The 15813-nt window shown below is 43.0% G+C and overlaps 1 protein-coding gene across 1 annotated transcript in view; it reads left to right on the top strand.

Annotated features, from left to right (window-relative positions):
• The window catches only part of Rabep1 (rabaptin, RAB GTPase binding effector protein 1), a 113102-nt gene extending 98541 nt beyond the window's left edge, over positions 1-14561 (top strand). The window contains exons 14-18 of the mRNA XM_038327748.2: positions 7952-8141; positions 8704-8759; positions 10746-10844; positions 13118-13234; positions 13626-14561. Coding sequence (XP_038183676.1) covers positions 7952-8141; positions 8704-8759; positions 10746-10844; positions 13118-13234; positions 13626-13727 — 564 coding nt within the window. The 3' untranslated portion in view covers positions 13728-14561. The remainder of the gene's footprint in view (positions 1-7951; positions 8142-8703; positions 8760-10745; positions 10845-13117; positions 13235-13625) is intronic.
• Positions 14562-15813: the final 1252 nt, after the last annotated feature.

The following is a 15813-nucleotide window of genomic DNA, read 5'->3' as shown; positions in this document are numbered from 1 at the left end:
CCATTGGAAGCCTGAATAAGTGTCAATGGTATGGTGTACATATTTTAATTTTTAAAATTCTGTGAAGTGGAACACATCCATCTGCCAGATTTTATTCCTTTTAGTGCCCTTTGGATTAGTCCCTGCAGGCAGTGGTGCTTGGTTATAGAAAGAGCAAGTAGGGCATTTTTTTACAATCTCCTTAGCTTGTTGCCATGTAATAGAAAACTCTTTCTTTAAGCCTTTGCTGTTGATATGATGCTTTTCATGAAATTTGGAAGCCTGCAGCACACTACCAATCAATAACTGATCAATATCTGTATTACCTTGTGCTAAAGGACCTGGCAGACCCGTATGGGATCGAATGTGTGTTATATACATAGGGCAAAGTCTGTTCCTGATCATTTCTTGTACCTGGATAAACAATAAGGTTAGTTCAGTATCATCAGGTATGAATTCAGCAGTTTCATTATGTAAGATAACTCTTTTTGCATATTGTGAGTCAGTAATAATGTTAAGAGGTTCCTTAAAATCCCTTAGCACCATAAGAATGGCAAATAACTCTGCCTTTTGGACAGAATCATAAGGACTTTGTTCCACCTTACTCAAGTCTTCTGATTTGTAGCCTGCCTTCCCTGATTTATTAGCATCAGTATAAAACGTGCGGGCTCCAGTTATTGGAGCATCATGGACAATTCGAGGAAGAATCCAAGAAGTTCTCTTTATAAAGTTAAGCCTTTTGCTTTTTGGATAGTTGTTATTAATTTCTCCTAAAAAGTTAGCACAAGCTCTTTGCCATGGTTCATTATCTTCCCATAATTTTTTTTATCTCATCAGCGGTGAAAGGCACTATGATTTCTGCTGGGTCCATGTCTGCTCGTTGACGAAGTCTCAATTTGCCTTTTATGATTAGTTTAGAAACCTTCTCCACATAGGTTTTTATTTTCTTACTTGCCTTATGGGGTAGAAAGATCCACTCTAAGATAATATCATCTCTTTGCATTAAAATTTCTGTAGGAGAAATTTTTGAAGGCAATATGACGAGAATACAACTGAGTTCTGGATTCACCCTATCCACATGTGCTTCCTGTAATCTTTCTTTAACCATTGTCAGTTCTTTTTTTGTTTCAGCTGTCAATTCTCTGGGACTGTTTAAGTCTCTTTCCCCATCTAAGGTTTTGTTTAAGTGAATTATGATATCAGGTGTTATCCCAACAGCCGGTCGAAGGCTGGAAATGTCTCCCAACAACCTTTGAAAGTCATTATAAGTCCATAGTTGATCTCTCCTAATTTGTGCCTTTTGTGTCTTAATTTTTTGCAAGCCTATTCTATAACCTAGATAATCAACAGAATCTCTTCTCTGAATTTTTTTAGGAGCAATCTGCAATCCCCATTCAGGTAGAACTATTTTTACCTCTTTAAACAGTCTTTCTAAGGTATCCATGTTTGAATCAGACAATAAAATATCATCCATGTAATGATAGATAATAGACTTGGGAAACAGCTTGCGTATTATTTGCAATGGTTGATTTACAAAGTATTGGCACAGGGTGGGAGAGTTCAACATGCCCTGTGGGAGGACCGTCCACTGGTATCTCTTGGTAGGTTGAGAGTTATTATAAGTAGGCACTGTGAAGGCAAATTTTTCTCTATCTTTTTCTTGTAAAGGTATGGTGAAGAAACAGTCCTTCAAATCAATAACTACGAGAGGCCATCCTTTTGGTAATAAAGAAGGCAGAGGAAGTCCAGATTGCAGAGAGCCCATAGGCTGAATAACCTTGTTAATAGCTCTGAGATCTGTCACCATTCTCCATTTACCAGATTTTTTTCTTAACAGGAGAAATACAGGAGAATTTCAAGGGCTGGTAGATTCTTCTATATGCTGAGCATCCAATTGCTCTTGTACTAGCTGTTCTAAAGCTTACAACTTTTCCTCAGATAAAGGCCATTGTTTTGTCCATATCGGTTTCTCAGTCAACCATTTTAGAGGTAGGGCCGTTGGTGATTCTGGAGGGGCATCCTTTGGTTTGTGTTCTTGTACAGCCCGAATGGCTGGTTTTCGCCATCTGTAATACCTTTTGATGTTTTCCTCAGCAATATATGCTCTAGAGGCAGCAGGAATCTTAATTTGAATATTCCATTGCTGCAATAGGTCACGACCCCATAAATTTACTGCAATATTAGCTACATATGGCCTTAATTTTCCTATTTGTCCTTCTGGTCCTATGCATTTAACCCATCTCGTGCTTTGTCTTACTCGAGATAGGGTTCCAATTCCCAAGAGCCGAACATTTACATCCTGTAGAGGCCAATACGGATGCCAAGATTCTGGAGTAATGATACTAACATCCGCTCCTGTGTCCAGCAGGCCAGTAATGAAAATGCCATTTACACACACTCTTAACTTCGGTCTTTGATCACTTATAGAAGTTTGCCAAAATACACGTAATTCATCTTTCAGGCCGTTTTTGCTTCTAACAGCAGACATGGGGTTTTCTAATTGTCCTGACAAGGCATGTTCTCCGTTGTAACGGGAAATGACTGGACCACATTCGCCATGGGGGCCTGCGAGAGGCCCCCCATGGCGTTTCCCACTTGCAGCGGATTTCCTTGCCTATCTCTTGACGATCTGCATTCACTGTCCCAATGTCTACCTTTTCCACATCTCCTACATAAACCTGAAGGCTGAGGCCTCCTATTCCTGTTATTCCTGGAAGAGGCATTATTATTTCTGTAAATCCTTTGTCTGCAATTCTGTTTCATATGTCCCATTCTGCCACAATTAAAACATTTGGTATTTTGATGTCTCCTTTTACCGTTGGCAATGGCTTCTTCTACCCAGGTCTCCGTGTTAAAATCAGCCGATTCAATATTCATTGTATGTAAGACCCATTCCTCCAGAGGTGCTGGTCTGATCTTTAGAGGCGTCAAAATCCTTTTGTACTCTACATTGGCATTCTCATAAGCCAAGGACTCAATTATTACCTGCCTTGCTTCTGGGTCAGATATCCCTATTTGTACAGCTTTAGTTAGTCTATGTAAAAAGTCAACAAATGGTTCTCTCGGACCCTGTTTAACTCTGATACATGATTCCGTTCTCTGTCTTGGGTCTTGAACCCTGTCCCAAGCCTTTAAGGCTGCGGTAGTACATATGGATAAAGTGTGTTCATCATAATTAGCTTGTTCTAGAGGATCAGAATAAAGTCCTTCACCCAGAATTTGATCTAGGGTGATGTCAACTCCCTTTGATCTTTTCTGCTGTTCTAAAAGCCTAACCTCTTGTTTGAACATACACTTCCAGCTTAATTGAGATCTGTTCTCTAGAATCGCCGATACTAGGTCCAGCCAGTCCCTTGGTGTTGGGTTCATACTTATTGACCAAGACTTTAGCATCTCCTTAACAAAGGAGCTATGTATCCCAAAACTCATAACAGCTTGTTTAATTTCTTTTAGATCATTTATACGGATGGGTTCCCATGTATATTCTTTGGTGACCTTAGGGTTTTTAGAACCAGTCACCCTTTCTGTGATTATCACTGGAAAAATAGGCAGAGTTTTGTTAAAGCTATCCCGGAGAGTTCTATTTATCGATGGGGTTGGGACTTTCTTTTGTACTATTTGCTCCTGTTCATGAGAGTCTATAATTTCCTTAATCTTTTCAAATCTATTTATCATTGCCTTCTGCAATGCCTCAATCTCCTGCCCAGTATTATGTTCCAAGGCTTTCATAGAGGATTCAAAGGTATGAAGTTTGTCCAACACCGATAACGTCTCATCCTTGGACAGAATTTTTATGGCATGAATGGTGCCATCTTATATCGAAATTCTGTCCAGTAATCTTTCATAGCCCTTTGATAAAGTTTTGTTAATACATTTAACGGTTCGAATCTTCTCAGATAATGTTGCAGTTCCTACCGACAGGGACTGCAATTTATGATTCAAATCAGCTGTTCCTGCCTCCATATCTTGTATTTTCCTCTCAAGTGATAAAGCCATCTCAGGGAAAGATCTGTTATTCCTTTCCTCACGAGATTCAAACTTCTCCTCGAGAGCTTTAAGCCGTTTATAAATCTCTTGCATATTTTTCTCAATTGACAAAGCCATCTCAGAGGAAGCTCTACTATTCCTTTCCTCGAGAGCTGCAACCGTCTCTTCAAACTGTTTATTAGTGTGGCGGAAGTTATTTTCCAAACCAGTTATGTCCTTGTTTAGTTTTTAAACTCCTGCCTGTAAGGACTCTATCACTTTTCTATCTTCCAACCACGTTGTAATGAAAAAAATAAAAATAAAGAAGATACCAAGCCCTATAAATATCCAGCCAAAGGAAACCACATCTGTATCACTCCAAAATTCAGTCATCGTGTAATTAAACAAATTATAGAATCCTTTAACAGTGATATTATCAGACATCTTCAATCTGAATGTTTAATTTCAAACAAAAGAAAAATTACCTGTAATTACCATTGTCTGCGAGTAGATGGTGCAGTGCACCTAGGTTCACGTGTTTTGGGGAAACCAAAGATGGCGTCCTGGACCAGGGCACGCAGAGCTCGCAGCAGCTGGAGAAACGGAGGCAGCGGCTCAGATCAGCGCCAGCGGTTGATTTCCCACACTAGGATACAGGCAGAAGGTGGGGGGTGCCCCGGGCTCTCTTGTGACAGACGGAGCTGGAGCGGCGGGGCAGCAGCGGGGTCCGGAGCTCTGGACCGGCATGCGGTGATACCGCGGGGCAGGGCTCTGAACGGGCTTGGAGAAATCAGAGGACCTGCGTTCTCAGCCGAAGCAAGCGCAGGCAAACAGCTCCTGAGCAGAGCAGAGCAGAGCAGAGCTGCAGGCCAGGCGGGCAGCAGCAGAGGAGGCCACGCGGCCGGTCTCCGTATGGAGGCATGGGAATAAAAAAAAAGGTGCGTGGCCCGGCTCAATCCGCTGAATTAAAAGTAAGCCGGGTCAGCCCGCCTGCGAATTGTGAGTAGAAATCTGCTGACTGCAGCAGACTGTGGGGTAAGAGTGGTCCCCGGTGGCTAATGCCCCCGGGGTTCTGCCCCACGTTGGGCGCCAAGTGTAGTGGTGGTCGGAGGAATTTGGAAATAACCAAAAATAGTCCTTTTAGAATAAATCAGTTTTAATAAAAGGAGAATAAGGGAACTTACAAAGCCAAGGCTCCAGCGAAGCAGAGGGTGACGCGGGGAAAAAACAGGGGTGTCTATCCCCAACCCGGTTCTTTATAAAGGTACCTTTCTCCCCTAGGGCAGCCACGCCCCTGAACGCAGGGATTGGGCCAGCTGCCCCAACAACCTCCTGTGCACATTCACTGTGTTCCCTTTTAAAAGGTGGGCCTTTAGTTTCTGGCCAACCCGGGCTAGTAGTGAGTCCATCTTTAAAGATTAAGTGAGAGGTGGCGGGGGAGGGGAATTTCCCTTTCTTCTATTGGGAAATTTTTTCTTTTAATTTTTCCTCCTCTTTTTTCTACTGGGAAGATTCCCCTTTCTATCTCCTTAGTTTCCCTTTTCTTTATTGGGAAGTTTCCTTTTTCCTTTTTTATTTTTGTCTCAGGAGCCCTTGGATTTTTAAATGTGCAGTTAACCTCTCAGACTGTCTAATTTCTGTTTTATCTGATGAAGATGGAGGAGAGTCACCTCCTGTGTCCTGGCTTTCCTCTGAAACAGCCTTCCTGTCAGCCTGTGAAGGCACAGTCTTCTCTCCTGCCTTGCTTGCCATTTCTGCTTCAGATACAGCTTTAAGTGACTCCCACTCTGCAGCAGCTCCCGAGCGTTTGATACTAAACTACATAAAGAGCAGCTGTGTAATGGTGCGGCTCTCCTCTCTGCTGAGCTCTCTGCAAAGCTCTCATCACCTGCTTCCATACATTCGGTTTCAGTTAGTGTGAGGAGTTGCCTGAAGCCAGTGGCAGTGCCAGGTAATTAACCCCGAAAGCTCTGCTCCGCCTGTCCTTCACTTTCACTCCACCTCCTTTAACAGGCGTTTTAATAACTGCACAGACCATTGTTCCTGAGATGGGAACTTTCCCCTGACCCTGCCGATCCTTGAGCCTCCTTACACTGAGGGTGCTTGTCCTTCCAGTTCTCAAAGTAGTAGGATTCTCTGTCCTTCTTAAGCGGGTCCTTTGTCATCCTTCAACCCCACATTGGTCACCAAAATGTTGTGGCACAGGTGTGGATTCATGTGCGTCCACTAAAAGAAAGCTCAGAGATAATTGAGAATGAACTTAGCCTTTTGCGGCTGCAGAGGTCACCAGCCTTCTTCTTCTTCTTCTCCTCCTCCTCCTCCTTTTTTTTTTTTTTTTAAATCTGGGCTGGTGAGCTGGAGAGATGGCTCAGCAGTTCAATTCTCAGCAACCACATGGTGGCTCACAACCATCTGTAATGAGGTCTGGTGCCCTCTTCTGACCTTCAGGCATACACAGACAGAATACTGTATAAATAATAAATAAATATTAAAAAAGAAAAAAAAAATAAAATCTGGGCTGGTGAGAAGCCTTAGTAAGTAAGGGCTGCCTGCTGCCAAGTCTGCCAGACAGAGTCCCTAGGACACACATGTGCTGGAAGGAGATCTGTCACCTTACACATGCCATAATCCAGGGCCTGTATACATATGTGTGTAAGCATAAAATAACGAATGAAAATTGTTGTTTATAATTATTTGGAAATTAAATATGAGTTGGTATAGTGACTTGGCCTTTTAATCCCAACACTTGGGAGGCTGGGGCAGGAGGACTGCTGTGTCTGAGGCGCTAGTACTACATAGTAAGGCCAGTTTGCACTACACGTGAGACTCTGTCTCAAATAAAATATTCAAGTGAAACATAAATTTATTTTTTTTAAGTTTCTTGTAGTCTTGTCTTTCCCTAAATCCTATCAGAGTTAGGTTCTGTGTGGCTTTCCTCTGTGCACATCTGTGCACATGCTGACGTCACCACAGTGGTTGTGTTGTGTTCCGCTTTTAAAGACGCAGTTGTTGACCATGCCCCATCACACAGGCTCGCCCGGCCTGCACTCTCAGGAACGCTCTTGATCCTTTCTTAACTGGTAACTACTGATACAGAAGACTTGGGAGACTTGTGCCTTTGTCGTGAACTTTAAATGATGTCACCACCACCTTCATCTCTGGTAAAACTTTCCTTTTTTGCTGGAAAGTTTCTGTGTTCTGTTCTCTAGAGAATTTTTATTCCTTGATTTAAAAGCTATCTAAGATGAACATGGTGGTGCTTGCCTGTAATCCCAACACTCTAGAGACTTGAGGCAAGAGTTCATGAATCTGAAACTAGTCCAGGCCAGCTGGTGCAACATACACAAGCCCCATCCCCCAAAATCTAGGTAAATGTAATTAATTAGGAAGCTATTTGGGAATACCAATTTGGCTTTGCTTTAGGATATGATTACATTTCTAGGAGATTTAAAGTTTTTGGGGAAAAAAGCCAGGTGTGGTGGCATATGCTTGTAATCCCAGCACTTGGAGGCAAAGACAGGTAGTTCTGTGAGTTGAGGCCAGCCTCTCTCAACAAAACACACTGGTGGGAAGCATATAAGCTTGTCACCTTAGAAAGCCTTTCTTTGTGGGGTAAGTGGGTCATTACTTCCTGATACAGTACTTTGCCTAAGGAGATTTTCTGTGAGAGTTTGACTGTGTGAACAGGTAAGTTCAATGTATTTTATCCTGAGTTTACACTTGTTCCTGAGTTTTTTCTTTTTATCTTCATGAAGTTATTCTTCCTAGCGAATTTGCATGGAAAGTTATATAACATTTTTTTTTTCTGCACATAAAACAGCTTTGTGGGGAAAATAGTTCACAATACAATTTTCCAGCCATGTTAGATGTTAATATGCAAAGATATGTGCTTTCAGAACACTGTGTGGTCATCGACAGTCACGGTCTAAATATTTGAATCATGTGGAACAAATCTCCAGTTTTTCTCACCTTCACAAATCCAGTAATGTCTGTGCACTGAATGCAGGTGCTCCGGGAACTGGTGTTAAAATACCGCGAGAACATCATTCATGTGCGGACGGCAGCAGACCACATGGAGGAGAAGCTAAAGGCTGAAATACTATTCCTAAAAGAGCAGATCCAAGCAGAACAGTGTTTAAAAGAAAACCTCGAAGAGACTCTACAGCTGGAAATAGAGAACTGCAAGGAGGAAATAGGTGAGAAGAAAATGTCGCTTGGGGACTGGGGGTGTAGCTTAGTTGGTATAGTCCTTGCCTGGGTACAGGGCGATCAGAAGACGTTGAAGGCTAGCCAGGACTGCAGGAGACCCTATCTCAAAGAGCAAACTAACAAACAGTAAATAACCCTGAGCGTAACATGACCGTGGGTGTGGAATGCAGGAGTATAGGATAGAACTTGTCCTAGGTGTTCAGATGAACGTGGCTGTGAGTGCCCTCCCCCACATTCTTTCTGAGCTCTGATGGTAATGGAGCCAAAGGCCACTGGGTGACAGGGTCAGATGGGCAGCATTTCCTTACAGAACTTTATTGCTAACAACATTGCTTTCTTACAGGACACTAGGTAGAAATTTAGGTTGCCACAAAGTGTGCATGTGTAGTTGACCTTTCCCTGAGCTTGGTTATAAGGTCAGTTCTCTGGGACAGTTTGAGAGAGAGCAGTTTCCTTTATAGTGTATCTCTGACTCCTTTGGGGACATTTTAAGGGGAAAAAATGATAAAAATAATAAATGATTGCTAATATTTCTCCCTTTTGTCCTAGCTTCCATTTCTAGTCTAAAAGCTGAATTAGAAAGAATAAAGGTTGAAAAGGGACAGGTGAGTCACAAGTTTAAAATTAATTCTGTCAACACGCTGGTTGCTTATTAAATCCTGTGCTAGAACAAAGAAATGAAGATAGCTGAGGCATAGTCCCTGCTTTTAAGAAACTTCTGCCTGTGGGAACAGAATGGGTAGCCTGGCGTGGTCCTCCATGACTGATGCATGTGGTGATTTGTCCTGAGCTGTGTATGTCTCTTGCGTTCTTCACAGTAGCTCTTTAGTCGCTTTCATCTAAGCCTTCACTGCTCAGTCGTTAGCTTGTAGCCCCTCCTACTTTATTATCAGCCATCTCTTTGAGATGAAATGATGATCTGTTTCTCACCATAATGTAATGTGATAGGTGCTTTCGCTGGCCTCAGTGTTCGCTAGCTTTGAACGTCTACCTCTTGATTGATCTTCCCATTGTGTACATAATCGCCCAGCTGTTTCCCATTAAGAGGGAAAAAATGAGATGGATGTGGGACACACATCTGTAATCCTAGCACTCAAGAAGCTGAGGATTCAAGTTTGAGGCCAGCCTGAGGTACATAGGAAGATGGCCTTTCAAACGAAAAAAACAAAACAAAGTTTCTCCTTGAATTATACTACTCTGCTAAGTCATTATTTTTCCAAAGTTCTTGAAAGAGTGCTGCCCTCCACTTGACCTCCCCGGCAGTCTCTCCCACAGTCTGCTAGAGGTCTCTGGGGCACACTAGAGATGACCAGCGCTCAGACCTGGAGTGTAGTTCAGTAGAAGAGCGCTTTCCTAGCACTGAAAAAGAGAATGCCAGGCTCCTGTGCTGCGTTGTTCCTCCCCTGCCAGTTTGGGTTCAGACTTTCCTTTTTACTTTTTTTGGTGGTTCTGGGAATTGAATTCATTTGTATTGTACCTGTGTGCCACACCCCAGTTCTGAGATGTGACTTTTCAGTGGCCTGCTGTCACAGCCTGACTTCTTTCCTAGGAGACCTCTGGGCCGGAGCCGGTTCCAGTTCCTCTCTGCACTGGAGCCAGGCTGTCTCAGTCTTTTTGAAGTCTTCAGCAGCTGAGGACAAGTCCTTAGTGCAGAGGTCTCACAGTCCCACACTGCTGCAGGCGGCCAGAGCTCACAGTCCTTGGGCAAGGCAGACATTCTGTTTTTAGACCATCTCTTTACTTTCTTTACCTTGTCACCCTTTCTTTCCCCTGTGAAAATGTTAATCCATGCTGGCAGTGCAGAGAGAGGAAACAGAAAAACCTCAGGTTCAAGGCCTGACTAGGCTACAGAGCTCAAAACCAGCCTGAACAACAACAAAAAAAGCAAAGCAAGATCCTGTTTCCAAAGGAGTTGGGGGTGGAGATGAGTGATCGCGTGCTTGCCTAGCCTCTGAGACCCAGGTGCAATCCCCAATGCTAAAAGTAAAAGTCAGCCATCATTTTTTCTAGAAAATACTGTCTAAATTTTCTCCCTGAATCAAATGCTGCTCCCTTTATATTGATATGCATTAGTTATTTCCCTGTCTGTTTCTCCTGACTTCTCAGTTTCAGGCCTTAGAATTAGAACATGATAGATACCTAATACAGAGGTAAAGACCAGGTTTGGAAGAACAAGAAGAAGGTTCCAAAGCCACAGAGAAACCCTGTCTCGAAAAACCAAAAAAATTAAAAAAAAAAAAAAAGCCGGGCGGTGGTGGCGCACGCCTTTAATCCCAGCACTCGGGAGGCAGAGGCAGGCGGATCTCTGTGAGTTCGAGACCAGCCTGGTCTACAAGAGCTAGTTCCAGGACAGGCTCCAAAGCCACAGAGAAACCCTGTCTCGAAAAACCAAAAAAATTAAAAAAAAAAAAAAAAAAAAAAGAACAAGAAGAACCTATACTCTGAAGCTTTAGAAGAGCATTCCAGGCACAGCCAAGAGCAAACCTGAGTCTGGGCACAGCACTCTGGGTTGCAGACTCATCTCAGTAGTGCTGCGAGACCTTCAGAATTTCTGTGAGTTTCAGTTTTCCCTTTTGATTCCCTTTTCACAGTTGGAATCTATATTAAGAGAGAAGTCACAACAACTTGAGAGTCTCCAAGAAATAAAGGGTAATTTAGAGGAACAGTTGAAGAAGGAAACTGCTGCTAAGGTAATTATGTTTATCGGTCATTTAATTTAAAAAACAAGGCTAAGGTATGGCAGCGCAGACCTTTAATCCCAGCACTAGGAAAGCAGAGGTAGGTAGATCTCTGTGAGTTCAAGGCCAGTCTGATCTACCTAGTGAGGCCCTTTCTCAAGCAAACAAAAATTACAAAAAACAAAGGGGCTTAGTGGTTAAGAGCACTGGCTACTTTTGCACTGGACTAGCATTCAGTTCCCAGCACACAGTGGTGGCTCACAACAGTCTGTAATTCCACTTCCAGATTTGACATACTTTTTTGGCACACACACATATACAAACAACCACTTATATGTACAAAATGCAATAAACATATATCGAGCCTAACTTGGACAGTGTTCTGCTGGAAGCATTTCTCTGAGATGGGTGTAGGCCTGCCTGCAGTTCCTGTTACTGGAGGCCAAGGCAGGAAGATTGCTAGTTCAGAGGCCTTAAAAAGGCTACCAGGTAGCTTAAGGCCACCTTTGGCAACTTAGTTGGAGTGTTTTTAAAAAAAAAATTTGAAAAGGTGTAAAAAAGGATGGAAAAGGTGGAGTAGGGACTCGATATAGTCTAATGGTAGACTGCTTGCCTAGCCTATGTGAGGGTCAGCCCCCAGAGATGGAAGGAGGAGCGACTATTTGGAAAACGTTACTCCATTCCATCCCTGTATCAAATGCTAAGACTGCCTTGAAGCAGATTTCCAGATTATCTTGAGTTTGTATAGAATAAAAATGCACGTGGGTGCTTATGGCGGATATTGCCTAGACATGGTTTTAATGAGCTGTGTTGGCGGTCAGTAGATTCTTGGTTTTAGAAAACGGCTCCCATGATTTTCAGTAAGGAAGGCTGGAGGTTGCTGAGGCTGAATGGCCCATATTAATTCAGTGTTTGATCCTAGTAATTTTCAGAGGAAATTCCCTTTTAAGTCTCTGTCCATGTTACTATGACAGCTGCTGATCTTCGAATACATTTCTTATCCTGGTTTCATACCAAGAGCAAGTAACTGGCACTGTTGCCCTATGGAAAGAGAGAATGGGTTGGGGAAACAGATCAGCAGGTAGAGGTGCTTGCTGCCAAGCTGGATAACTGGCATTTGATCCTTGGGGCTTACATAGTGCGAGGAGAGAACCAGCTCTCGCGTAAGGTTGTTCTCCTGATTGTCCTCTGTGAGTGCTTCCCTAGCCACCCTACTCCACACACAAATGTAGAAGAGGTACTGGGAGTGAGGATAAAGCTCAGCTGGTAGAGCGTTTGCCTGGCACTGCAGAAAACTGGGTGTGTTGGCACAATCTGTAATCTTACAAGAAAGATAGAGGCAGGTGGATCAGAGATTGAAGTTCATTTTCAGCTACAATAGGGCAGGTTCAGGGGCTAGTTCGGGCTACAGGAGACCTTGTCTTAAATAAAAGTGGGAACCAGTGAGGCAGCTAGAGGTACAGGCGGCCAAGCCTGAGTTTAATCCTTGGGGCCCACATGGTGAAAAGAGAGCTGACTCCAGAAACTTGTCCTGTGATCATTTCTGTGCTGTAGCATGCACACACACACACGCACGCACACACACACACGTACCCAATCAGTAGAAAAATAAAAATGTAATTAAAAAGTATTAATGATTAGGAATGTATGAGTCAGGGTGGTCAGGGTCATCACAAGGGAACTCATAGAAGCAACTGGCTTGTTCATGGAGCTCAGACTATGAGAGTAGGGAGCCTGCAGATGTGATGGTCGTGTGGCTTGGTCTACTTGTGGGACTCCTAGCAGTTGGAACGGGGTCTGTCCCTAACACTTTGGCTGCCTTTGGGAACTTGTTCCTAATGCCGGGTTGCCCTGCTCAGCCTTAATGCTAGGAGAGGAGCTTAGTTCTACTTCAGTGTGATATGCCATGCTTTTGTTGGCATCCATGGGAGGCCTGCCCCTTTCTGAACAGAGGTAGAGGAGGAGAAGGGGGACAGAGGAGTGGGAGAAGTGAGAGCTGCAGTTGGGATGTAAAAAATGAAAAAATTAATTAATAAAGATAAAAGATTACTGGAATATGAAGGCATCACTTAGGTCTCTGCTCTACTAGTAGGAAGAGTTGGGGATATAGCTTAATGGTGCAGGGTACTTGCCTAACAAGCTATGGTCCTGGGTTCAATCCTTAGTACGAAAAAGAAAAAAGAAAAGTTGACAAGTTCCCTGTAGTCAGTAACTAAACTTCCTAAGTAATTTTAGGAAATCTGTCTCTTTGGCATTAATCTTCTCTCAAAACTTTTATTTTTTAGGCTACTGTTGAACAGCTCATGTTTGAAGAGAAGAACAAAGCTCAGAGGTTACAGACAGAATTAGATGTCAGTGAACAAGTCCAGAGAGATTTTGTAAAACTTTCTCAGACTCTTCAGGTGAGGGGTTTGGGGAACTGCCATGGTGGAGGGGGCACCAGTGTAGCTGGAGATCTCTGATTGCCTCTGCCACTACGTCAAATATCTGCTTATCACTCAAGCACAAGCTTGGTCTGTTACAGATTTGGCCCCCTTCTCCTTTCCCTTCTACCTTGCCAGTTTTTGCCTTAAGTATAAGTGGGGTAGGCATTGGAGGGGGCACTGGAGGGGCAGGATACCAATCTGTTATATAGATTGATGAATTTGGTGAATTTTAAAAGTATGTTTTTTTTCTTCCTCTTTTCTTCAAAGAACGTAATCTGGTGAATTAATCTGCGGAATGTCGACTAGAGTGATCAAATAGGGACATAGGCAGGCGCCACTTGCACTCATTGCCACATTGTTTCTCCAGGTGCAGTTAGAGAGGATCCGGCAAGCAGACTCCTTGGAGAGAATCCGGGCAATTCTGAATGATACCAAATTGACAGACATTAACCAGCTCCCTGAGACATGACACCCTGGTAGCAGGATTGTAACCTGCATTTTGGGTTTTTAACTCATCTTTAGAATAACATTAATTATTATTTAACTCTTAATGGAAGACGTCACAGCAAAGGGAAGACTGGAGAAATGCAGGTCTGGAGGGAGAAGGCTGCTGTGCGCAGGGACAGCCAGCAGATGTTTCAGAGGGAACACTAACGGGACACCGGACTCGATTCCAACGGGTGTGGGATCAGATTGGTGCCAGAAAAGTGCTGTTTCCTTGCCTGCTTTCTCCAGCGTGGATTCCGGAACACATTTCCTGACATGAAAGCAACTTCCCCATAATGTTTGGAATTACATTTTCGGTTCATACAAACTGGGAGAGAGGTGTTTTTGTTTTTCTGTTTTCTAGGGCTCATCAGTAGCAGTGTTCAGCTAGCAGAGAGGTATAGTGTGCTGTATGAGTATTTTATATTAAAATATGAAGTGTGAGAGCAGGCCATTGGCTATTGACTGTATTTCCCTTGCTCGGTATATATTTTTCTTTCTATCATTTCATCTGCATTGGAGGACCTTAAATGTTACTGAAACTTGCCTGAGAATTATAGGACCATGGCAAACAAAGAATTCAACAAAATTAGGAGAATCTGAATACTTGGCTGAGGCGATATATATATTGGAAGTTGAATTTAAAGGAAAAAAGCACAAGAAACCTTGGATGCACTTTCTCTGCACACTGGGATAAACTTCCTTGGCCCACAGGTACCATGGCAAAGGAGAACTGGCACCATCTACCCTTTCCAAGTGTTTTAGTTACTGGATCAGTGGAAAAAATATTAATAAAACAAGCTATGTCTGACATCTAGTACACATGTATAAATCTGCTTATTTTCAGCCTGCCTTAGAGGCATACAAGTGTCACATTTAAAATGGTGGTGGTTTACAGATCTTTGTATGTTTGTTTTACAGTTTAGACCTTTGGTGTAAGTGAGCATGCTTACAGTGAAGCTGAGGAAACTTAGTTTAGTATCTACTTCATTCTTGGAGTTGAAATTTCTTTCCTATCTGGAGAAGCAAAGCAGCCTGCAGAACAGGTTGTTAATCCCAAACAGCTTTAAAGTGGTGCAGAACTCAGAAGTGTGCTTGTGTACTACTCACCAGCTGCAGCTATGTAACTCATGTGGTTCCTAAGTCACAATGCTTTCAAGGAATGTTTGTGAGTGACTTACAGACGTATCCAAAAGAACTGGACTTTTCACACTCGTCTACCACTTTGTAGTCATTATGAATTTGCCCTCGAGGTCTTTGCTATTTTCTTTCATGATTGTGTTCATGATTAAGAATTTAAAAGTAAATACAAATTGCGAGAATAGTGCTAAAGGCTTGCCGATGCACGGATGGCTTAAAGTCCTCGTGTATACAGTACTACTTGGTTTAAAGAAACAGTATCCTCACTGAGTTAAAGGGTTTTTATTAATTATAATGTGATTACATTAGATTTAGGACTAGTCCTTCAGCTCTAAGCTAATTTGTTTTGGATCACTGCTGGCCACAGTGAATGGGAAATTCATAATCATTCTGAACTGCCATTCCCCATGAGCTGCTCTGGTGAGAACACTTTTTTGAGACAGGGTTTCTCTGTAGTTTTGGAGCCTGTCCTGGAACTAGCTCTTGTAGACCAGGCTGGCCTTGAACTCACAGAGATCCGCCTGCCTCTGCCTCCCAAGTGCTGGGATTAAAGGCGTGCGCCACCACTTTACAGACAACTTTTCTCCAGAAGCTGGGGATTGATCAATAAAGACATCACAATTTGGGGATGTTTATAGTCTGTACTTGGAGCAAACTGCTGGGATCCACTCAATGAGAAATACATCCTAGAGGAACAGAAACTGAAATGCTAAGTTTTCAACAGCCTGTCTGTGGTATGAAATAAACTGCTGCTACACCACCAGGTAGGAAAGTGTCCTTTACACTTAAGTGTTCTGCATAAACGAGATCTGCTTTAGAAGGTGGAATTCACCAGGAGAGGAAAAATCTGGTTCCATGCACGTCCAGTGCTGCACTCCATCTGTGTAGACCTTTCTCTTGCATGTCTAACCTGGCTTACCTTTACCTGT

This window comes from Arvicola amphibius, chromosome 4, assembly GCF_903992535.2.
Source record: "Arvicola amphibius chromosome 4, mArvAmp1.2, whole genome shotgun sequence".
Lineage (NCBI taxonomy): Eukaryota > Metazoa > Chordata > Mammalia > Rodentia > Cricetidae > Arvicola > Arvicola amphibius.
This window is presented reverse-complemented; position numbering and strand designations above follow the sequence as displayed.